At 39.4% G+C, this 24,759-nt stretch overlaps 1 protein-coding gene across 3 annotated transcripts in view; it reads left to right on the top strand.

The window, feature by feature from the left end:
- Nucleotides 1-20,556, top strand: part of ART4 (ADP-ribosyltransferase 4 (inactive) (Dombrock blood group)) — a 46,418-nt gene extending 25,862 nt beyond the window's left edge. For 2 of the 3 annotated variants that reach the window (XM_066253210.1, XM_066253212.1), the window contains exons 2-4: nt 10,112-10,220; nt 12,680-13,385; nt 19,846-20,556. In XM_066253210.1, coding sequence (XP_066109307.1) covers nt 10,112-10,220; nt 12,680-13,385; nt 19,846-19,937 — 907 coding nt within the window. In that variant the 3' untranslated portion in view covers nt 19,938-20,556. Of the gene's footprint in view, nt 1-9,384; nt 9,519-10,111; nt 10,221-12,679; nt 13,386-19,845 lie in introns of those variants that run through there. The other variant, XM_066253211.1, reaches the window with a different exon arrangement.
- Nucleotides 20,557-24,759: the final 4,203 nt, after the last annotated feature.

Here is a 24,759-nt window from a genome sequence, read left to right as displayed (position 1 = left end):
AAATAAGAATAAAAAATATAACAACTAAGGATAATGAAGTTCAAACAGTAAAAAGAGAAAGAAGAAAAAAGAAAGAAAACATGAGAAAAAGCAAAAATAAAAGTATTTTCCAGTTTTGAGAAGTAATTTTTCCCTTTTTCAGCAGGTAGTACTGTACTACAAGTTTTGCCTCTGAGAGTTTCTTGGTCAGATCTCTGCTGAGGCATTGCTGTTGTAATGATGTAGGCACGGCTGCAGTCATGTTGGTAGGAGGGGCTTGTTGTTAGGGCTTTGCAATTGTATGGCTGTAGCAGTGGCTATCTCAGTTCTCCAGGTTCCTCTCCCCACATCCCAACAGAGCAGGGGATCAAACGCCTAGCACTTCTGCGGCTCAGAGACTCAACTGTGGAGGATTCACTACCGCCAATGTTCACATAGCAAGGGGAGCAATGCAGGACTTCAGGCATTGGGAGAGAGACAGCCACGTCCTTCCTCTGATACCATTCAAAGCACAATCTTGGGCAGGGCAGGGGCTGTGTGCAAAAAGTGGTGCCCGAGTTTAGGAATCAGGGTGGGTGGAGTGCAGATTGCAGATCAAGAATGCCTCCAAAAAAAAAAAAAAAAAAGAATGCCTCCACATCACGTAAGCCAAAGTCCATGGGCCACACAGGCAGATGCAGCACGCCTCAGCACCATTAGGCCGATCTCCACAGGCTATTCGCATGCCTATCTTGGGTGCGTGCTGCAGGCTATGTGCGTGTGCAGCACCTGTGATCGCAGATGGAGCCCAGCGATGCAGGCAGATGCCTGAACCAGTCATGTTCCTGCTCTTGGTTGCGCATCCACCTTAATTCAGCTCCTTCCCCTCTGCCTCTCAGTCTCCCTATTTCTCCCTGCTCTGAAACAAAACCCATGCTAAAAGCGCCTCCCTCCCTCAGATCAGTAAGGAAAGAGAAAAACTCTGTCCTCTGGATTTTTCCTCTGTGAGCGAATTCTATCTTCCACCCCTCTTCTCACCAAATCATACGTTTATCTGATAAGTGTTTATTTCAGGTGCTCCTGGGGTTTTCTCTCTGCCTTTAGTTGTTGAAATTTCAAGGGGAGAGATTGGGAGTATCTCTCATGTCATTTCTCTGACGTCACCTCAAAAGTTGTTTTAAGTTATCTTTTGCTCATTTGTTTCCTTTTTTTTTTTTTTTTTTTTTTTTTTTTTGTATTTTTCTGAAGCTGGAAACCGGGAGAGATAGTCAGACAGATTCCCGCATGCGCCCGACCAGGATCCACCCGGCACGCCCACCAGGGGGCGATGCTCTGCCCCTCCGGGGCGTTGCTCTGTCGCGACCAGAGCCATCTCCAGCGCCCGGGCCATCTTTGCTCCAATGGAGCCTCGGCTGCAGGAGAGGAAGAGAGAGACAGAGAGGAAGAAGAGGGGGAGGGGTGGAGAAGCAGATGGGCGCCTCTCCTGTGTGCCCTGGCCGGGAATCGAACCCGGGACTTATGCACGCCAGGCCGACGCTCTACCACTGAGCCAACCGGCCAGGGCCTCTCTTCTTTTCTGTTACAATTTTTCTTTTTTTCATCCTTCTTCCTTTATTTACTTTTATTTTGATTTTCTTATTTTTTAATTCTTCCATGTTCCTTGAAAGAAATTAACAGATAACTAAAATGCTGTTGGAAATGCCAGCTTTTCTAATTTGCATTTCCAATGAAAATGTCAACTTCTTGGGGTGATAGAGAACACCCAGTTACTGAAAGTTTGAAAGCATTCATTCCTTTATTCATTCAACAAACACTGAATGCAAACTGTGGTGTGGGGATTGTAAAGCACTCCTCTTATGTATCTCCTTGTTGTCAATACTATGCTAAAACTTCAATTCTAACACCAGATGTATGGGTTTTCCACACTTCAAGCAATTCTGTAACATCAGCGGGGTGTCCTACAATTCCATTTCAGATGCCAATCACAAGTCCATGCTGTTATCTGTACTTCTGAATGACTGGCTATAAATCAGAGGTTCTTACAAACCCCTCTTTGGGTTTGATTAATCTGCTGACTCACAGAACTCAGAGAAACATTTGCTTACATTTACGAATTTATTATAAAGGATACAGGTCAGCAGACAGGTGAAGAGGTATGTAGACCAAGGTCCAGAATGGTCTTGACTGCAGGAGTTTCTGTCCTGACTTGTGAATGTGTGCACCATCTGGAAACTCCAAACTCAATCCTGGTGGAGTTTATAGAGGTTTCATTACAAAAGCATGATGAATTAAATCATTGGCCATTGGTGATTGATTCAACCTCCAACCCCCCTTCCTTGGAGGTGGTGGGCCTGTAAATTCCAATTCTATAACCTGCTAGGTCCCCATGCCCACCCCAACCCCTGCCCCCACAACCATCTTTAAGGGCTTCCAAATGTCAATACTTGAACATAAACTCAAGTATGGTTGAAAGGAGCTTGTTACAAATAACAAAAGATATCCATTACATCTTCATGGCTCTGGTGTTATTTGAGAAAATGAGAACAATAACTCCCCTACAGTTCATATCACTCAAGAAATTACAAAATTTTAGGAGTTGTGTGCCAGGAACCACGGACAAGACCAAATATATGCTTCCTCTAAGTCACAATATCATAGAAACGCACACAGCACAAGTTGCTCTGTCAAGAATGTTAAAGAGAACTTTCACAGTGGGTGGAAGAAGATGAAAGTAAGTTTTCCCAACACTAGGGTCCTATGCTAAGAGGGAAAAATGGACATGAGAACAGTTAGATAACATGTTTCATATTGAAGCAATGGCTGCAAAGTGCTTATGACAATGGATGGTAGGACATCCCTTCCCCAGCTTCCCTGCTGAGTCTGCAAAACCTGAGCTTAATCATCAGGAAATAAGAGACAAACCCCAGCTATTCTACAAAATAACTGGCCAATAATTTTCCAAAATGTCAAGGTCAACAAGCAAAATGAATCCTAAGGAAATGTTCCAATTTAAAGACTAAAGAGACTGAACAACCTAATGCAAATTGTCATCCCAGAAAAGAGCTATAATGCACTTCACAGGAACAGTTGATAAAATTTGCATATAGACTATGGATCAGATAACAGTATTATATAAATGTTAAAATTTTGATATTGGTAATTGGATTGTGGTTGTGTAGGAAAATACTCTTGTTTTTAGAAAATAAATTTTGAGGCATAGAAGGGTGAAGAGTGTGAAGGGGAGCAGCATACACCACCCCAAAATGTGTCACTCTGTCCCGTGGATTATTTTGAGCTGAAGGCAAACAAGACCTAGCAGACTCAGGAATAACATTTACCTCTCCCTTAACTGTCTGGAGCAGTGGTAGTCAACCTGGACCCTACTGCCCCCTAGTGGACATTCCAGCTTTCATGGTGGGTGGTAGTGGAGCAACCAAAGTATAAATGAAAAGATAGATTTAACTATAGTAAGTTGTTTTATAAAGATTTATTCTGCCAAACTTAGCAAAAATCTGACATAAAGTATTTGGTAAGTAATTATTATTATATGCTTTAACTTGCTGTAACTCTACTTTATAAATTTTATAAAGTAAAGTTACTTCCCTACTTTATAAATCACCATTACTGTGGAACCGGTGGGTGGTTAGAAAATTTTACTATTAACAGAGATACAAAAATGGGTGGTAGGTATAAAAAGGTTGACTACCCCTGTTCTAGGGTAATTTAGATAGGGGGCTGGTATCAGAAAAAGAGTTATATTACCAAAGATAACTTTTTTTTAATCTGAAAGATTTGCATGGAAGGGCAAATATCTAATTACCAAATATTTTTTCTTCTCATATTCCTCTGAATTGCTGTTTTCCTCTTTAAGACCCCAGAGCATTATTCTGTTCCTTAGCTCAGTTTGTTATATAAGCTTCAGTTGCCTGTCTTTGGGTCTCACATTTTTATGGGGTTTCTGTACATACAAAATTAAATTTGTTTTCTTCTGTCAATCTGTTTTATATCAATTTAATTATTAAGCCAGCCAAAACCACAGAAAGGGAAGAAGAAAAATACTTTTCACCATTATGGGTGTTAAATTAATAAAATAAGGAGGCAATTAGGCTGAAGTGGTTCTAAATACCTGTTAGCCTACAAAAGCAAACCAAAGTTTAAGCCTATAAAGGCCTCAAGGTTAAGAAATCAAAATCTAAGGACAACCAATCATCAACAGCCAACGAGGCTTTTTTGATAAGGCAAATGCTTCATGATAGCTCATCAAATACATTTGACCCTTGAACAACATGAATTTAAACTACATGGGTTCACTTACATGCAGATTTTTTTCAATAAATTTATTGGAAATTTTTTGGAATTTTTTTAATTACCATGAAGCAATCGTATCAATTATGCTAGGCTACCGCAAAGCAATCTTATTGCAGCTTCTTCATTATCAATGTATGAATTCAATGAGTATCAGTGTATATACTACTCAATTAAAATTATTTATGCTCAAATAAACTCAAAATTTTTAATATGTCTCAGTTTATCTTTTAACAAGAGACATGATGTCTGCAACTTACTCTCAAGTGGTTCCAAAAAAAAAGGAAGAGTAATGGAGTCCTGGCCGGTTGACTCAGTGGTAGAGTGTCAATCTTGCATGTGGAAGTCTGGGGTTCGATTCCCAGTCAGGGTACATAGAAGAGACAACCATCTACTTCTCCTCCTCCTCTCCCCTTCTCTCTCTCACTCTCTCTCTCTTTTCCCCTCCCATAGTCATGGATCCATTGGTTCGAGCACATTGGCCATGAGAGCTGAGGTTGACTCTGTGGAGCCTCCACCTCATGTGCTAAAACTAGCTCGGTTGGAAGCATGACCCCAGATGGGCAAAGCATTGGCCTCAGACAGGGTTGCCCGGTGGATCCAGTCAGGGTGCATACAGAAGTCTGTCTCTGTATCTCCCATACTCTCACTTAAAAAAAAAAAAAAAAAAAAAAAAAAGAGAAAGAAAGTAATGGTCTAGTAAATAGTGAAAGTATAAGCAATCAATGAATGTGGACAGGGCTTTTGTGAGTTCCTTGAATATATATATTCCTGGTACATAAACTTGCAATGTTTTTGTAAGTTCAAAATTTTATCTAAATAAAAAGTTATAAAAAATATAACATAGTTAAGGCAGTTTTGCTCACTTCTGTAAAAGTATTAAAGGTAAAAGAGAACCAACAAGTTAAAATGTTAAAACTATTAGATCATATTTGGGTGTCTGGGTTACCGGTGGTGGCACAGTGGATAGAGTATCCACCTAGTCCTAGAGTGTAGAGGTAGCCAGTTCAAAATCCCAAGGTCGCTGGCTTGAATGCAGACTTGTCAGCATGGACTCACCAGTTTACATGCAAAATTGATCCCAAGCTTCTTGGAGTGAAAAGGTCACCAGATTGAGCCCAAGGTCTCTGGCTTAAACCCAAGGTCACCAGCTTGAGCAAGGGGTTACTGGCTAGGCTTGAGCCCAAGGTTCAATTCCTGGTGAAGGCATGTACAAGAAGTAATCAATGCACAACTAAAGTAAAGCAACTATCACTGATGCTTCTCACTCTCTTCTTCCTTCTCTTTCTTCCTGGATCTCTTTCTCTCCCTCTCTCTCAAAAAAAAAATTAACTAATTAATTAAATTAAATAAAAACAACAACAGTATACATATGTTTAAAAAATTGGAGGCTCTCTATCAAACTATTTTTCTTTAGATCACCAGGACTTCGAATAGTAAAACACCACCATTAAATTTACATAGGTTAAAGAAGTTCAACAAGATACAAACAGGAGATATTAAGGGACATTTCCAAACCTAGAGGCTAGTGGCAAAAAATATAGTTCTCTCCTGGGCAAGGCCCTCTAGATACTACTTCAACCCATACTCTGAAAGTGGCATTAGAAAGCTAGTCTGGAGTATCTAAAATTTATTCTAGAAAACCAGCAAGATTTTTTTCTTAAACAGATGTTTAGTTTTTTCTTAATTAATAAAAATTAACTTTCTTTCTGTTGAACACCCTATAAGTTGTTGGTCTTTAAATATCTGAGTAGAGTGTAAAGAGAGCTAATGACTTCTGAGCAACTGCTAAGTGTCAATGACATTAGGAAAACAAAGAACAGAGGGTTATTACCTTGACCAAGGTAAAACATTAATGAAGTGATAAAATTAGAATCAGACTGAGGTGTCTTTCTAAAAAACCCACGTTCTATTCACTAATCAATCTGCTTCCAAGACAGTGTAGTTTTAGATCCATTCCGTGATATGTATAGAGTATTTCAATTTCATTGTCAACACAGCCTTGAAACGTGACTCTTACCACCCTCACTTTTACATATAAAGAAAGTGAGATATAGAAATAACATGACTTGTTCAAATTCACAAAAGCTAGAAAGTCATGGAGACCAAGTGTCAACGCAGTCTGTGACTTTAAAACCCATACCCCTTTTACTCACCAAGACAGCACAAATAGGCTGCATTTTGAGGAATTGGGTATAATCAAGAAAATAATATGCACCCCCATGTTCATGGCAGCATTGTTCAAAATAGGGAAGATCTGGAAACAGCCCAAGTGTCCGTCAGTGGACGAGTGGATTAAAAAGCTTTGGTACATGTATACTATGGAATACTTCTCAGCCATAAGAAATGATGACATCGGATCATTTACAACAACATGGATGGACCTTGATAACATTTTACTGAGCGAAATAAGTAAATCAGAAAAAACTAAGAACTATATGATTCCATACATAGGTGGGACATAAAAATGAGACTCAGAGACATGGACAAAAGGGTGAGGGTTACGGGGTTGAGGGGAGGAGAGAGAGGGGGTTAGGGGAGGGGAGGGGCACAAAGAAAACCAGTTAGAAGGTGACGGAAGACAATTGGACTTTGGGTGATAGGAATGCAGCATAATCAAATGTCAAAATATCCTAGAGATGTTTTCTCTGAACATATGTACCCTGATTTATCAATGTCACCCCATTGAAATTAATAAAAAAAAGAAAATAATAATTCCAAGTAAACCCCAAGCTCTAAATGACTAATATTAAATTATCTCATGACAATTTTAATAAAATAGCCCTCAAGGCAAAAGATGATTTTTAATGGCTTTAAACATTGTCAGAAAACATTTTTTTAATTTTAATTTAAAAACATATGCACACTCACACACTAGATCTTTGGCCTTTTATTACCCCAATTTATTATTGGTATTCTCTCTCTTTTTTCTTTTCTCTCTCCCTCCTCACTGCCACCTTGTATAAAAAAGTGACAAAGTTTTCTGCTGCCCCCTAGTGGTCTTCACCTGGAAATGTCAGTCATGTTAGGAATATTAACAAAATCCTCATGACAATAATGAAACGACATTTACAATCCTTTAGAGTTTTTGGAGACAGTAAATCTCAGGGGTGAAAGGAAAAGGCCTGTCATCAATGATAAGTTATTTAACATACAGGGCCTCAGCAAATGCACCCGCGAAGTAAAGCTTAAAATATTTCCTTTACACAGTTACCGTGTGGTTTGAGATAACACAGTAAACGGGTCCTGAAGCGCAGTATGCTCTCAAAAAATAAATAAATAGATAAATAAAAGTAATTATTATTTACATTTGACAACTTTACAAAGCTGAATAAACTGAAGCTCAACATAGCTTACTCCTTTTTTGTAAAGATTTTATTTACTGATTTTTCAGAGAGAGGAAAGAAAGAAGAGGAGCAGAAAGCATCCACTGGTAGTAGTTGCTCCTCGTATGTGCCTTGACGGGGCGAGCCCAGGGTTCCAAACCAGCGACCTCAGTGTTCCAGGTCGGCGCTTTACCCACGGCGCCCTACTGGCCATGTGCTTACTCATTCTTTTAAGTCAACTCAGCCAGCAAGCTATAAAACTAGACCCATCATCTAAATTGTCAGACTCTAATTCTAATTCTTTTCATATCTCAAATTAACAACTGATAATAAGAAATGTTTAGAATTTTTAAAGTCTTATAGGGATATTTTCATACATTCTTGTATTTTCCATTAAGTCCAAAAAATATACATCTCATCTCTCATCAGTCGGTGGTTCATCTCTAGAATGTTTCTTAAAATTGCAAGAAGCACACAAAGATTTGTGTCTGGAACATGTTTACAAATCACTATTTATAATTGTACTAAGTTGAAATAAACTTTGGTAAAAATTGATAATTGTTTTTTATTTATTGAGCAGTTTCTTGGTGCCAGATGCTGTTTTAAGGGTTATGAATATATCAAAGCATCCTATGAGATAGGTACTATTATTATGTCCATTTAACATGGGACATGGCCTGGCCAGTTGACTCAGTGGTAGAATGTCAGCCTGGCGTGCAGAAGTCCTGGGTTCGATTCCCGGCCAGGGCACACAGGAGAGGCGCCATCTGCTTCTCCACCCCTCCCCCTCTCCTTCTTCTCTGTCTCTCTCTTCCCCTCCCTCAGCTAAGGCTCCATTGGAGCAAAGATGACCCGGGCGCTGGGGATGGCTCTGTGGCCTCTGCCTCAGGCGCTAGAGTGGCTCTGGTTGCAACATAGCAATGCCCAGGATGGGCAGAGCATCGCCCCTGGTGGGCGTGCTGGGTGGATCCCGGTTGGGCGCATGCGGGAGTCTGTCTGTCTCTCCCCATTTCCAGCTTCAGAAAAATAAAAAAAATAAAAAAAACAAAAAAAAAAAACCATGGGACGTATCTAAGGAACAGAGAGGTTAAGGACCTTGCCCAAGGTCAAACATTAAGGAGTAGTAGAGTCAGGAATTGAACTGAGGTCTTCCTCCAGAGTCCATGTTCTATTTACTAATCAATGGATCCACCTCATATTCCTTGGCATGGTAGCTCCGATGGTGCAATATTGTGCAATCATCAAACATTGTTTTCAATAAATAAATTGTATGGGAATGTACTTATATTAAAATGTTAGGGGGGGAAAACTATGCAAAATTGCATACTACATTATTTCAGGCCTAGAATGTGTATGAGTGAGTGTCTGTATGTGCATGACTGTGTGTATGTGTGTGTATAAAACCAAAATCTAAATCTAAATAATACCTTTCTCCAGGTTATAGGTTATGGGTTATGGGTAATTTTGTTTCCTCCTTTATACTATTTTCTAGGTAGTCTAAACTTTTGTAATGAGACAGAAACTGCTGTGATCATCAGAAAATTTAGATTAAAAAAATACTTTAGGGTGCTTTAAAAAAATACCACAATTCTAGGAATGGTACATAGTTTCCTTTCACAGCAAAATAATGAATCAGGAAGTGTAAATGGAAAAGATCTGCAAGAAAAACAAGGATCGGGAAGAGAGGAAGGGTGTTCAGACTAACACAGGAAGTGCCTAGGAGCGAGTGTTTATTAGAACACCTGTCGGGGTTCACTCCACACTGGAGCCTGCTTCTGGTTAATGTCAGCTGCTGGGAGGCTCTCTTCCGACAGCAGTCATTAAGACTCACACAGACTGCAGCAGCATGGGTGGAGGATCTGATACCTTCCCTGATAGGGAGAGCTACGACCCCAAGAGGCATCATTTCTGGCTTGGAGAGTTTAAAAGGTAACGTGGGAAAGCAAAAATGACAGCCTTCTTTTGGACAATAACCCTAAAAGGTTGGCTGCTTTAAGACAGCCCCTTCTGGGCAGGGCCTATCAGCTGCCCCAAATGGGGCTGACTAGGCCCATCCTGAGGTGGTATCTTCCCAGCAACCTGCACGAGCCAATCATATCACTGCAGGGAAAGCCTGTTGCTCAAGATAAAACCACTTGGCCCCAAACACTGTAGCCTTCTCATGCCTCCCTGAGAAAAATGAGGAGGAGGCTCTAAGCCTGATCCTCAACAGGCCTTTGAATTCCTCCACATACAGATTAGATTGGGGATTTTTTTTTTTTTTTGAAACTAATTTCAGTTCATTTTAGTAGCACTCCTTATTTGGTGCACAAGCCTGACTATTTCAGAGATTTCAGGTTTGCAGTGAAGTTGGAGTTGATCTCTTCCTTCGGAAAAACCGCTAGTTGGTGGTGGGCAAGGAAGGTTCTTGCTGAGACTGACACATAGGCCCAAAGGAGAACTGTGAGAACTCGTTTCAGGATGAAGCCGCAAGAGCAAAGAAGTACATTTAACACAAACAAATGCTGTGCATTGGCCCACAGATGCAGGACGGTTCTGCTCCCAACAACTGCAGCTCCTGGGACAGGAATGTGGTTACTTCGAGCGCAACTTCTTCTCCTGTTGCTGTTCTCCGGGCTGCAGAGACCTACGGTGAGTTCCCAGGTCAGGACGACTGGGGAGGTGATATCTGTATGATTAAAGCTCCCACGGAGCCTTCTCCTGGTGAAAACCTCTCAGTGACCCGTAAGCACTTGAGATCTAATGTCATTAAGAAATCTTAAATTTAGCTAGCAAAGAGTGTGGAAAACAATTATTGAAAGTTGTGAAATCTTATACAGTTTACAAATTTGACATTATGGAAGTTAGAGGCGTGGCATTATTTTCTGGATTCTCCACCGAATTTTGTAGACAAATAATGCAACATTAACCAAATCTATCTGGTTTTAGAGTGTATCATATGGATCAACTCAAAAGAACTATTATAATTTGAAGTTCCACATGAAGAAAAATAACCTAATGTTAAAGGCTAACAGACTATATATTTGATATCTAGTAACATAATAATTAATCTTTTTGAGTTTATCATAATGAAATTTGACAATAATGTGTTATTATTAATTTTGTTTTGGTTTGGTTTAAATAGATTCTCTAGATTTACTTGTAAACTTGCTGTGAAGAGTTATTGGCTAAAATTATTTAAGAAGTTTTAAAAATTGGCTCTTGTTTACACACAGCTAGATAATTTAATATAAAGAACAGTAAAAATACCAAATGGTGCCTGACCTGTGTGGTGCAATGGGTAAAGCATCAACTTGGAATGCTGAGATCATGGGTTCAGAACCCTGGGCTTGCCCGGTCAGGGCGCATATGGGAGTTGATGCTTCCTCTCCTCCCCACTTCTTTCTCTCTCTCTCTCTTTCTCTCCTCTCCCTCTAAAAATGAATAAATAAAATCTAAAAAAAATACCAAATGGCATGATTTTTGAGTTTCAGCCACATCTTTGATATTGACTGGATGCAATTATATCTCTTGATATATTCCTTAATGGCTGCTGTTTATTAGAAAAGCATCATTTCTTTGTCAAGCAAGAAACATGTTTATCTTTAGATCATTGAAATGTGGCTCTCCATGATGAACTGATGGTACTTAATAAATTTATATTTCAACTCTGACTTCAGTTTAATATGCACTAGGTATCAATAAGTAATATTTACTTGGTTACCCATTAGAAAATGTGTTTTGCAGCCCTGGCCAGTTGGCTCAGCAGTAGAGTGTCAGCCGGCATATGGAAATCCCAGGTTCGATTACTGGTCAGGACACACAGGAGAAGCAACCATCTGCTTCTCCTCCCCTCCCTGTTCTCTCTCTCTCTCTCTTTCTTTCTTTCTCTCTCTCTCTCTTTCTCTCTCTCTCTCTTTCTCTTTCTCTCTCTCTCTCTCTCTCTCTCTCTCTCTCTCTCTCCCTCTGCCTCCTGCAGTGATGGCTCAGATGGTTCAAGCAGATTGGCCCAAGAACTAAGGATGGCTGCATGGCCTCGCCAAGCAACAGAGCAGCAGCCCAAGATGGGCAGAGCATCCCCCAGTAAGGGGCTTACTGGGTGGGTCCTGGTCAAGTTGCACACGGGAGTCTGCCTCCCTGCCTCTTACTTAATAAAAAAAATAACAATAATTTTTTAAAAAGAAAAGAAAAAGTGTTATCTCACTCCCAATTTCCAAGAGGAGTGATTTTCCTAGACACACTCCTGACCACTGTCCAACCCTTTACTCACTGCGCTACCCTGGAGGGGGACAAATTTACCCTGATCGGTGACATAAGGAAGAATAACTAAGTATGCTGAGCTTGACTCTGCTTTTCTTACTCCTGGGAGCGAGCCTGATGGCCATGGCCGGAAGTTCTGTGTTCCTCCATGACAAAACTCGTACCTGGGTAAGCTGCAATTCAGCACAACCTGTAGCTGAGTGGGCAAGTTAGCCTCATTTGGGGGTTTATTCCTAACAAGCCCACTCACCATTGGATCTAAAGATGTGTTCCTCAACCATGATATTATTCATTACTAAAAATGATAGCATAGCCTTTGTATGTGCTTATGTGCTTTTTTTTCCTCAGTTTTTTTCAGAGCCCGAACAGAGGAGAGGGTTGTTATTTACTGGGGATCCCCTGGAAGACCCAACATTATTCATTACTCAAATCTTTTCTTAAATAAAGTTCAAAGGCTTAATGTAGCTTCTAAGTACTTATTAAAGAGACAGTCCTTAAAACATACGTGAGGGAATATTAAAGGTGTCAATAGAGGAAATAGAAAGTATAACTAAACTTTAAGGTTATTTATTGTTTTCTTCAATGTACCCAATATGCAAAAACAAAAAATACTGTGATTTTGGTAATACAAAAGAGGTTACTTCCTCCCTGGAGAGATGAGCATTATTGAGCTTTCAGTGATATTTACCAAACCAACTCTAACACAGGTCACTGATACAATGTAATGGTTATGAGTGAAACTTCAACAAATACTGATTTTGAGGAGGCAGTCTTACACATACAGAAAATCTGCTATCAGACTCACCATCTGACTTGATAAGTTATAATCAAGGTTTTTTCTTTTCTTATAGGCTGCAATTAAAATCAACTTTGACTTGGCACCAGATTCCTTTGATGATCAATACCAAGGCTGCAGCCAACAGGTCATGGAGGAGCTAAGTCAAGGGGATTATATTGCAGAAGAACTAGAAGCCCATCGAAGTTATCTCAGGGTCTGGAATAATGCCCACTTCACCTGGCTGAACAGAGCTAAAGCTCTCCCCACGGACATGACTATCATACATGCTGTGGCCATCTTGGTTTACACATTGAACAGTGATGTTCGCTCTAATTTCACTAGAGCTATGGCCAGTGCTGCCAGGTCTCCATGGCAATATAAACATTCATTCCCTTTCAAATACCTACACTACTACCTGACCTCAGCAATCCAGCTGCTGAGGAAAGGGGTTGCTATGAAGAACGGTTCTCTGTGTTATGAGGTACATCATGAAGCTGATTTCTACTTGAAAGCTTACAAAGGTGCCACCTTTCGATTTGGTCAATTTCTTCCCACCTCCCTCCTAAGAAAACAGGGACAGAAGTTTGGGAACCAAACCCTATTTACAATATATACCTGCCTGGGTGCACCTGTAGAAGACTTCTCTCTCAAGAAGGAGGTCCTGGTCCCTCCGTATGAGCTGTTTGAAGTTGTAAACATGAGCTACCATCCAAGCAAAAACTGGATGCAATTGCGATCAACTGGAAATCAGAGCACATATAACTGTCAGCTGCTAAAAGGTATTATTATTGATCTAAATTGAATTCACTCTTATCAGGATCACAGACTATTATTCTTTTATGAAATATATCTTTCTGAGTGGGCTTGGGGGGAAAGGCCAAAAACATAGAAATTGACCTTCAATAATGGTGGAACTGGAGATTAGAAAAAACCCACTGTATTTCTTGGCTTCCCCCTCTTCTTTCTCCTTAACCACCTCTAGGAAGATGTATTTCTGCAATTGCACTAATATATGGGCATTCTGGATGAGAGAGTAAAACTGCCCTGGAAAAGATAGTGCATAAAATAGAGCATTTTTACCTTCTCCCTTAAATTCATTTTTTTCTTATGGTCATGTCATGAATAAGGAGTGTGAAAAGTAAAGCAGGAAGCATGATTTATTCATTCACTGTCTTTATTCATTCACTGTTATCTATTAAACACATTCTATGTTTCAGGAATTGGCATAGGAAGGTCCAAGCAATATATCAATAAAAGGAATAAAGCAAAACTATCCTAAGAGGATTTTTAATCTAATAAGAAATGGAAATATGAATAAATATGTACACACACAAGTACAAAGTAATACCCAGTGTTTAAGCAATGATGTGGCTTCTCAGTGTAGGAAGTCACTCATTCTCCCTGGGCAAAGCAAGGAGCACTTCATAGTAGAGGACATATGGCACTTGAAGTAGGAATGGGGGTTTTCAGTGAGAGAAGAGAGGAAAAGTCAAGCAGAATACAGCATTGTATTTCCCCATATATAAGATGCACCCTTTTTCAAAAACTTTGGGGTCTAAAAACTGGGTGCGTCTTATACAATGGCTGTAGATTTTTTTTACTTGCATTTCCCGCTTTTTCGCACTTGTTTTTGCGCTCATTGTTGAAAACAGTGATTCGTCATCAGACACAGATGAGGACAAGCTAATGGATGGGAGTTTTGACAGTGATGAGGAGTTGTATGAATTTTATGATGAATAAAACTTGAGTTCAATAACTTTATGTAATACTTTTTCTTTTCAAATTTTGGGCCCCAAAATTAATGTGAATCTTATACATGGGAGCGTCTTATACCTGAGGAAATACGATATACTGTATACTGAATTATAGAGATTTCAAACAGCCTAGGAACTTCAGGGCCTCTCCAAAATTCTGGATGGCTGCCATGTCAGATGTGCAGGACATGGGAGGGGGCTAGGAGTAGGGGAGTGGGAAAGTGGTCAGGCCAGGAGAGTTCTATAAAACTCATGTGTTCCATGCTCAGGACTTTTGAATTCCATGCTGTATGTAGGTCATAAGAAGTCACTAGAAGTTTTTAAAGAATGGAGCATCAATTAGATCAATATTTTAGCAAGTACTTTGATGATATTGTGGAAAATGAACTGAAGCAAAAGAAAGTAGAGATATCACAATACAGAATAAATCGTTAAGCCCTTTTTTAAGAAAAACATGGCTTCCATTTTATCATTGTATGCTGCCAGTCAGTCATTTCACAGAGCAGTAGTTCAGTAGCAAACACTATGCCCTATTTGATTCAAATGGAAAAGGAATGTTCTTGTCTATATGTGCAGTTGTTTACTCTCAGCCCAGCTACAAACATCATTAGTTTGGATGGGAGGGTTTGCTTTTGAAATATTCCTGAACCTTTCTCTACTCCATCATTATTGCTGCTGTTGTCACTATGTCAATGAACTATTCAGAGTAGCAAACCTGTCATTTTGTTTCCGTTCCTCACACAGGGCACCACTTATAGGGGTGACAATGAACTACTCAGAGACCAGATGGAATGCTCTGAGGGGCCGAGGGGAGGCAACAGCCCCCGGTCAGCAACTGAAGGACTGAAGTCCCATCCCCAGCCTTACTCACATATTAATTAGCCAGTACAAATAACTCAAGGAAGCAGTAAGCAGAAGTTTTCAGGGGCTGAAGTAAAAAATAAGGAGCATGCTGATTTCTAATCTCTGTTCTGAGAGCCTAAACATTTTCTTGTAGCAGAATCTCATCCTGCTGTTATGCTGTTTCCAGCACACAGTTTCCAGTAAGTGTCAGAGAGGCCCCTGGACTCTTTTCCTCCCAGGGCTTTTGCTTCTATAATTGTTGGCCTAGCTCTGCATATTTTCATAGCATATTCCTACAGTTAATAATTCAGGCTGTCAGCATGTCTCACCCTGTCAGAGCTACAGTGTTGCAAAGGGCCTTAAACTGGCATCCACCTGAGGTCTAGGTTCTGCTCACTCTAGCCCTAGACAAAGTGAAAGGTGACTTACCACATCTTTTATCTTTTCCTCCTCTCCTTGCCAGAGTGACAGGCAGCAATATAAGGAAAATGCATGTCTGCTCCATAGATCCAAGACATTAATGCTTGCATAGGAGAATGAACAACTTAGAGTAGAATCTTAAGAAAACTGAGGTTTTGATAATAAATAAGAACAGTTATAACCAGGTTCCAGGATTCTTTGGAACCATACCTGACGAGAATACTGTTGCTTCATTCTCATCATTAGTTTGAGACAAATAATTTTTCTACTAGGTTAACAAGCACAGTAAACTATATTAAAAATCATAAAGAATGACTGGTGGTGGTACAGAAGTAGGGCATCAACTTGGGATACTGAGGACTCAGGTTCAAAACCCTGAGGTCACTGGCTTGAGCAGAGGCTCACCAGCTTGAGCAGAGGCTCACCAGCTTGAGCACCGGGTTGCCAGCTTAAGCTTGGGATCATAGACATGACCCCATGGTCACTGGCTTGAGCCCAAAGGTTGCTAACTTGAAGCCCAAGGTCGCTGGCTTGAGCAAGGGGTCACTAGCTCTGCTGGAGCCCCCTGGTCAAAGCACATATGAGAAGCAAGGAACAAATAAAAGTGATGCAACTATGAGATGATGCTTCTCATCTCTCTCCCTTCCTGACTGTCTGTTTCTCTGTCTGTCTGTCTCTGTTTGTCTCCTTTTTCAAAAAAAAAATCATAGAATTTACGTCAAGGAGTAGGAAACTATTACCCATATCTTGTCACTCTGTATGTCTCAAAGAAAAATATTTCAAGACCCTCCCATCCAGACTAATGGTCTGCTTTCCTGTGGTGAAACTACTCAAACACCACTTTAGCTTGGTTTTGAGTTAAAGCTTAGCTCAAGAGTAAGCCAAGCATATTCCTAGATTCTGGAAGCTTGGTTGGCCTTGACTGGATATTTGAAGCATAAATCATACTTAATGGAATTGATCATCTTGTGTTGCTCTGTAAGCTCTTTGAGGGCAGAAACTTGACTGCCAAGTATTTGAGAGTTTGGCATGGAATCCAGGCCATTTGACCTCAGATCCACCCTGTCTGGGTTTATGCACAGCTGTATCACTTTTTAGCTGTGTTCTCACTCAAGTTACTTAAAATCTCTAAGTTTCTTCATCTACATAATGAGCATCATAATCAGATCTGACAAGGCTTTTGTGGAAATAAAATAAAATACTAAATTATTTCTACACTCCCCAGCATAAAATAAATGACAACTAAGTGTTAACTATTATAAATGTTCATCCCCTGGTGCATATTTGTTGAATAAGTGAATGAATAAATAAAGCAGTCTGTTTCATGGAGTTGGGCCTTAGGTCAGATTACCATATATCTCAACTGAGTAAAAACATTTCCAGTATTTGCTAGAAAGGTAAAATATTCTGGAAGGTTCAATCCCTAGTAAAGATTAAGGAGCTTTAGTCATAGTGTAAATGACCTGGAATGTGGTCACTTGCAATGTGACTTACCATATCTATATTTTCCTTAGAAATTTGCCAAATAGCAACTTGTACAGCCTTCGGAAAAGAGATTGTAAATGGCAGACTAAATATCCCACTGGTCTTAGAAAGTGATATGTTGTTCAAAGACATTGTACCATAGACCAAGAGCTGGATTTGGTGTGTCTTCCCAGCCAGCACAGCTATAAAACTATCTGGGAGAATCTAAGAGAGAGAGATAATCTTGAGCTCTAAGGATGACATTTGTTCTTTGACTCTGGGCTCTGACCAAAAATTTCAGAGAAGACTGCTTCATTCCCTGGTTCTACCTCACCTAAGGATCACCTGCCACTGGCTTGTTGTTAATAGAGTCACTTTAGTTGAGGACAAAAAGACTGTAGAGACTTGGAATGGACACAACAAATACCCACTTACCTCTACTAATTAAAAAAGAAAGCTTGATTAACTTCAGTGTTGTTTTTTTTCTCAGTGAGTGAGAAATGTCTATGTCTGACACTTTTATTAAGTCATTTCCATTAACCAAAAAATAATACAATATTTACCCCAACATCTTGAGGCAATATTGAATTGATCCATGTATGAACAATGGAAGCTATGTGTTTCCTTTTCTGGGAGTTTTTTGCTAAGATGGACTGAGATCAATGTACTATAAGGAAAGAAAAATAATTTCTCTTTATTTTTCTAAGTTCTTGGCTGACACCTTCCCCCCCCACCACCACCACCATAATGAAAAGGCAGATTAACAAGAAAAAAATCTTTAATTTTATACATACAGGAGCCCCATAAAAATATGAGACTCAAAGGCAGCCAGGCAATTGAAGTTTATATTGTTCCTGAGCTAAGGAAAGAAACAAGGTTCTGAGGCTTCAAAAGGGAGGAAGGCAATTCATAGGAAGACGAGATTAGTAAATGTTCGACCAACAAATGTTTGCACTGCCATTCAGATAAGTCTCCCTGATATAAAAAATTAATTCTGGTAGTAACTCTTCTGGTGCAAGACCCCTTTCTAAATTTTGTTTTTTTAAGATGTCACGTATAGATTTTACAGAGAGAGGGGAGAGAAGGGGGAGGAATGAGAAGTATCAATTCATGGTTGCTTCACTTTAGTTGTTCATTGATTTCTTGTCATATGTGCCTTGACCAGGCAAGCCCAGACTTTCTAACCAGCAACTTCAGCATTCCAGGTCGATGCTCTATCCACTGCACCACCACAGGTCAGGCTCTAAATTCTTTTGGGGGAGGTAGAATCTTTTCCTAAGTCTGCTCAGCCTTGATTGCCTTCAGCTCAAAATAATCATTATGTCAAATAGGCATATTTTGGGGTGACATTCTGTTTCCCTTCCACCCCCTTGGCAGACTTGATTTTCCATATAACCGCTGCTCCCCACTTCACTTCTCCCAGTCACCTGTACTAGACAATTCACCTCAGCCTAGAGAATCACAGTTGGTGTTCTGGAGAACTGATAGCCAGTTCATCATGAAACTGGAATCATCTCAGGAGACTGTTTCCTGTCCTTTCCTGTTTTTTACTAGTAAAAGCCATAAACTATTCTGTGTCCCCCAGGGTCCCTATGAGCTAGTGACTTATGTTTCCTCTCCTGTTTCCTCTTAACCTGGCAGACATGATATTTGAAAGCCTACATGAACACATTTAAAACCAGCCAGCCAGCACACTGTAATTCTTCTAATGAAGAGACAATAGATTAAAGAGAATTCCAGTCCTTCAATTTATTTCAAAATTGGTTCTGTAAGTTGCTACTGCAGTTCTCAAGTTCAAAGAATTCCCAGGAATCTGTTGCCCTTAGAGAGTCAAGAGGTCAAATTAATAGCAGGATATATGTATTTAAGGGAATGAATCTGCAAAAGAAAAATTGTTTAAGACATTTTAAACTAACAGCTTTCCCTTCTAATTCTTCTCTTACCCCTTGCATGACTTATGTTGGTTACCATAGAAACCAATGGCTTCAGGCCCATGGAAAGACTCAAAGTATGTTATGTTAGTTATTTGCCCTTAAATGTTGCCTCTTCAGCAAAATAACCTGCGCCAAAAATCTGTAGACACACAAATACATGCTCTGTTCCGTACCACTGAATTCACAAAGAAGGGGGATTTATTTGTTAAAATGTTTCACATAATCAAAATTCTTAAGCATGTTTCTACAAAAAATATAGTCAGTTGTTTGTAGTAAGCCTGGTTTTACATGTTAACCATGCCAGTTACTAGCAGTGTAAACATGGGCAAATGCCTTACTCTCTCTGTGCCTGTGTTCCTTACAGGCAAAATAGAAATAATTTTTTAAATAACACCTACCTTACAAGATTCTGGGGAATGAAAGCACTTAGAATAGTGTCTGGCACATGTAAGTACTCAAAACTTTTAGTTACAAACACCGAATAAATTACTTAATGCTAGCTTTCATAACGGTGATGAAGAAGATGATAATTAAGATGGTGATAATGCTGATAATAATAATAAAGATTGAAAATCAGGAGATCTCTACCACCAACAGCTGTGTAACCCGAAATAAATGTTTTAACCTCTTGGTGCCTGTTTTATCATCTGCAAAATATGCAAGCTGAGTTTGATTAGAAATATTTGATAATACTTTTTTCAAAGTGGTTAACTTCAAATATTTTTATTAGACATTTTCTAGTTAAAATAATGAATCAAGAGAAATTAGTTTACAAAAAAATCTGTTATCTAAAACCAATTTAACTTTTTTGTTTGTTTTTACAGATTCCAGCACAAAGTGCATCCCTGCTCCTATAGTTATTGCTGCTCTCTCCTTGTTGATCAATGTCATCATCTCTTCCAGAAGTGGAGTATAAAGGAACCTTGCCATTTGGCTTTTCCTGAACCCTTTTGCTTTGTTCTGATCAGGACAGTGTGATATCCTTGGGGAATCACTCTGCCCTCCCTCTCACCACCACCCCCACCCCCCATCATCAGTTGATGCAGAGCTGGCTCAGCCCAGTGCCTTCATGTGGGCCTGTAACTCAGTATGTTTCTTCTACATGCACACAGAGATCCATGCTGGAGTAGAAATGACCTAATCAGAGTCTATGGGATAAATTCAGGGTACAATTTTGGCATCAGGTTTGGGGGTGGGGTAGGGCCTTTTTTCTTTTTGAGTGGAGATCAATGAAAACAGACTATGAACCAAAAGCTACTAGCAGCTATCTTGCCCCTAGGAGGGGAGAGTCTACCTTCCTAAGAATGGAGTTAATACAATAAAAGAAGAGTTAAGAATGAAAAACACTGAGTCTGGGAAAAAGTGTATGAGCTCCTAGATCCAACTGTGCCTGAAACCATATATCATGAGCTTTTTCATTACATGAATCAATAAATTATATTTTTGCTTAAGTAATTTGAGTTAAACTTTCCATTTCAAGCAATTAGAAGAGTTATGATGAATATAAGGGCACTCCTACATTTTTTTATTAAGTAGTCCTAAATAAGAACAAACCAGGGAAGCAGCATTGGTAATCAAATGGAAAAGCTTTGAGCCCCACAGAAATAATTAAGGAGTGAATTTTCTTCAGAGATTTTTATTAATATTCAAGACCAAATTAGCTTAGTCTCAGATGGGAGGAAACATGGAAACTTCAGAAATACAAGGGAAAGATGTTAGTCAAATCTCATGCACTGACGGTAATGGGGTGCTGCATACATGTCTCTAAACTATTACAAAAGTTAAAATTTAAACTCCTATGTTAAATTATAGAGAACTTATGGAAAATTGGATTTTAAGTATACACCACAAATTTACATATTTTAGGAAAGCATATAGATGTGTGTTGAGATAAAGTCAAAGATTTGGAAGAAAGAAAACATCTCATTAGCAAGCAAGTACCAATAATATATTGAGTCCCCATTATGTGCAAGCAGTTAGGTAAAAAGAAGTATAAATGAACAAACTTCACAGCCAGGAATGATCCCCTGCTCCTCTCTCCAATTGTATACAACGTGTGAGGTGATGGGAGATTGTTTGACCTCATCTCCAAAGACCCGTGTATGGAGCTAAATGGAGTGAAATAAATTCTGAAAGTCTACACTAAAGATTTGGATAAGAAACAGCAAAGGTGAAAATCAACTCATCTAGCCCAGTAAGACTTCCCGAAGGGTCTGTGTCATGATAGAAGAGACTCAGTGGGAAATCAGAGGCATGAAATCACTTTGTAGGGAATCAGCCATTTAGGACTACATCATTTACATTGGGATTTTGAGAATATTAAGGCCAAGGACACCTTTATCACTTAGCTTGCATTGGCTTCTACACCCAATAGAGCAAACATAGAATTTCCATAAAGAAAATCGCTATAGTCCATTGCACAGGGATTTTGGCAGGTTAGTAGCTACCTAGTAAAGAGTCCTGGAAGCATGCATCCAGGAAAGCTTTGCAGTGAACTTTTGTTGGTGAGGCAGTGATGACGGGTTAAGAATAGCTTCTCAAAATCTTGCATATATATGATTTTTTTTCTGTGTTATATAAATGGATTTAATGATTCATATTATGCACAAAACACTTTGGGGAATAAAAGCTGAATACACTAGACCAGCTCTTCCATAAGTTTATAATGTCTTGGGAAAAATTAAGAAAAGGACACAAACAAATCACATAGGAAATACCAAAAGAAAAGGGGAAATCAAGTCTTCCATTCATGAAAATGAAGAGAGATTCCTTCTCACTGAAGCAAGAGGAGAGGTTTCAAGTAGGAGGCAGCCTTTGAGTGAGGTCTTGGGGCATTGGCATGAGAGCAAGGGTTGAGAGAAAGGAGGGAAAAAACAATGGGGTCAGGTATGTATCAAGTGCTTAGCGCCAAAAATGAGTACAAATAATAAGTGCTTGGAATTTAGAGACAAATGAGTTTCTTCTGGCCTGGGTCTGACTATAGTTTTCTATCAGAGAAAAGGGCTTCAAAGTGGTGGGAAAGAAAGCTGAGTGGAAAAAAGAGGTGAGGTATAAGAATGATCAGTGTAGATATGGGTCAGAAGATAGACAGGTCTGCTAGGGAGAAGGGGGGCAATGCAGACTGGAGAAGGAAGTTGAAGTCAAAAACCAACCTTCATCATTGGCTGTCCATGAAAAATCAGTTTTCTGGGTAAGACAATTCTCCTAAATTAGTTACTCTGAAAACATGCTCTCAGTATCAGCATCTTTGAAGAACTTATTAGAAATAGGAATTCTAAGGCTTGAACCCAAATCTATGGAACCAGCAAACCAGAAATCTGTGTTAATAAACCCTCGAGGCTTGTGATTTATGAGATTATAATCCTTAGGGAATAACCACACTTTTATAAAGATAATTTAGTTTTCCTCCTCTTGCTGCTGCTTTCTTGAATAAACTTCTGGGGATCGAGATGATTCTCTTGAATCAAATGGATGTGTAGGTTCAGTTAAGGACAAATGGACACAGTTTGCATCCCCTTAATCTGTCTTTAGCCCCAATTTTCTAAGCAAGGAATCTGTATAGTAGATCATTTATTTAAATTAATTCAAAGTCTATGTACATTAAACTTTAGGAGACCAGTTTCAAAAAATTCTCTGTAATTTCTGTTCCTTTGTTCTGAAGATATATGGAATCTCCAATGTGTACAAATGCACAGGGTTTATTAGCAGAAACTGCACTATAAGGCTACATAGTATTTATCTCCTATAGTAATTTTATTACTATACATGCATCTTTTATTGGATATACAAAAATACTCTGGCCCCCTTTATTATTTTTATCTTTATAATCCAGTGTTCTAATATGCTTATCTGCTTGTCCTGAAGTTCTCTATTTACTCTTACTTTTAAAAAAATCAATCCAGTGAAAGGAAATTTCAGTAGAGTTTGGTTTGATTGGGGGAATCAGGATTCTTGGCCTGAGTTGTCTAAAAATATGAATCAAATAGATTTTCACTGAGCAGACTGGTTCTTTATTTGGTGAAATTCAACAGACATTTATTTAGCTAAATGCTTTCAGAGATATACCAAGATATATTAAACATTAGCTACTGATAAAAAAGTGGTGGGGTTGGGGAGCTCTTACAAATATCATAGGACTTTCTGTCTTTCTTCCTTTTATTATTTTTTATTAATAAACCAGTCATTTTGTTTTGCTTTGGCTTTATAGCAAATCTGTTTTTTCTCCCCACTTACGCCACATTCAGACAGACCATATTGTGCTGTAGGCCTCAGGAGAGGAATGAGACCAGGTGTGAGATAGCACCAGGTGTATCTTCCCCACTTTGTTCTTCAAAACCTGGAAGAACTTGAGACTAATTGAGAGGAACCCCAAACTGAAGTCTTTGAGAGAAATATTAAATAGGAGTAACAGGTTTGAGAAGAGCACAGCTATCCCCTATGTTTTCTCCCACCTTCTGGGAGCAGCGGCAGACAAGAACCACCAGAGTGGGCAGACTACTGGTGCTCAGCAGTGGGAGAATGTGAGAAGTGCTGTGGGTGACGGCCAGCACCTGAAGACCATGCATTTTTACAGAAGTAGGCACTACTCATCTCTAACATCAAGAGCTACACTAGCCATTCCCACTGGCATCAGGTAAGGACACCCCTTGAACTGCCACCAGTCATTGTTCCAGTCATTTCACAGAAAGACTGCAATAGGGTCCTGGTCATACTCTTTTCCATGAGCACCCCCCCCCCCCAGCTGTTGAAACATCCTGGGACAAGAGAAGGTGGTAAAACCCTGGACATACAAGTTCAGAAAAAGTGGCTTGGAGAACATTTTATTAATTTGGGTTAAGGTGTGCAGAGAAATTGTGAGAATAGTCTCTGTACTGTGTGACTGGCATAACCAGGATGGCCCTTGGCATTGTACTATAAATGCAAGGGGAGGAAAACATGGATTCCCAGACATTCCACCACACCTGTGGGGAAAGGGGTGAATGGCTAGCCAGGTGCAGGAAGAGAAAAGCCAAAATAAACCTTTTCTTATAGCAATGAGCCATTTGTGGGTATTTGTCCCCATGGAAACTACCTCTCCTATGTGAATGCATGTGGTTAATACGTCTGACTCTGGACAGAGATGGCAGATAAACACTAGATAATATAGGAATGCCTTTTAATATGTAAAGAGACATCTTTCTACTATTGTGTTGACTTGTAGATTTTGTTTTCTCCAAAATGATGTATGGCTTGCAAATTGAACATGGTCCTATCATGTTAAAGGACATATGACTATAACCAATAGTGGTAAAAGGCACCTAATTGCAATTTTTGCTTCTGTACTCCCCACTTGCAAAACTATAAAAACTAGGTAGAACAAAGGGCCAGCGCACTCTCCCTCAGACCTCTGTCGGAGTTGCCGCCGTTTGGCCAAGCTAGACAATAAAGCTTTGGTGTGTAATCGACGGACTTTGTTCGTGTCTTCAATGTTTCGGGTCCCTCTGGATTAGGCTTAACACACCTACCAATAATAAAAAGTCCATTAAAGAACAGAAAATTAGGTAACTTTTACCACTGTAACAGTCTTTCAAATTATATTACTTAATATATATTAATTTTATATTAATATAGAAAATAAAAGAATTCTGAGAACTAAGCCATACAGAGATAGTTCACAAACCAGATGGGCAGAGGGACCCAGCAGAGACTAGCAAAGCCTGTAAGTCATCACATTCCATCAGAAACATCCAGATGAAACC

The sequence above is a fragment of the Saccopteryx bilineata genome, chromosome 1 (genome assembly GCF_036850765.1).
Source record: "Saccopteryx bilineata isolate mSacBil1 chromosome 1, mSacBil1_pri_phased_curated, whole genome shotgun sequence".
In the NCBI taxonomy this organism is placed as follows: Eukaryota; Metazoa; Chordata; class Mammalia; order Chiroptera; family Emballonuridae; genus Saccopteryx; species Saccopteryx bilineata.
Note: the sequence above shows the minus strand (reverse complement) of the source record. Positions and strands in the feature narration are given on the sequence as shown.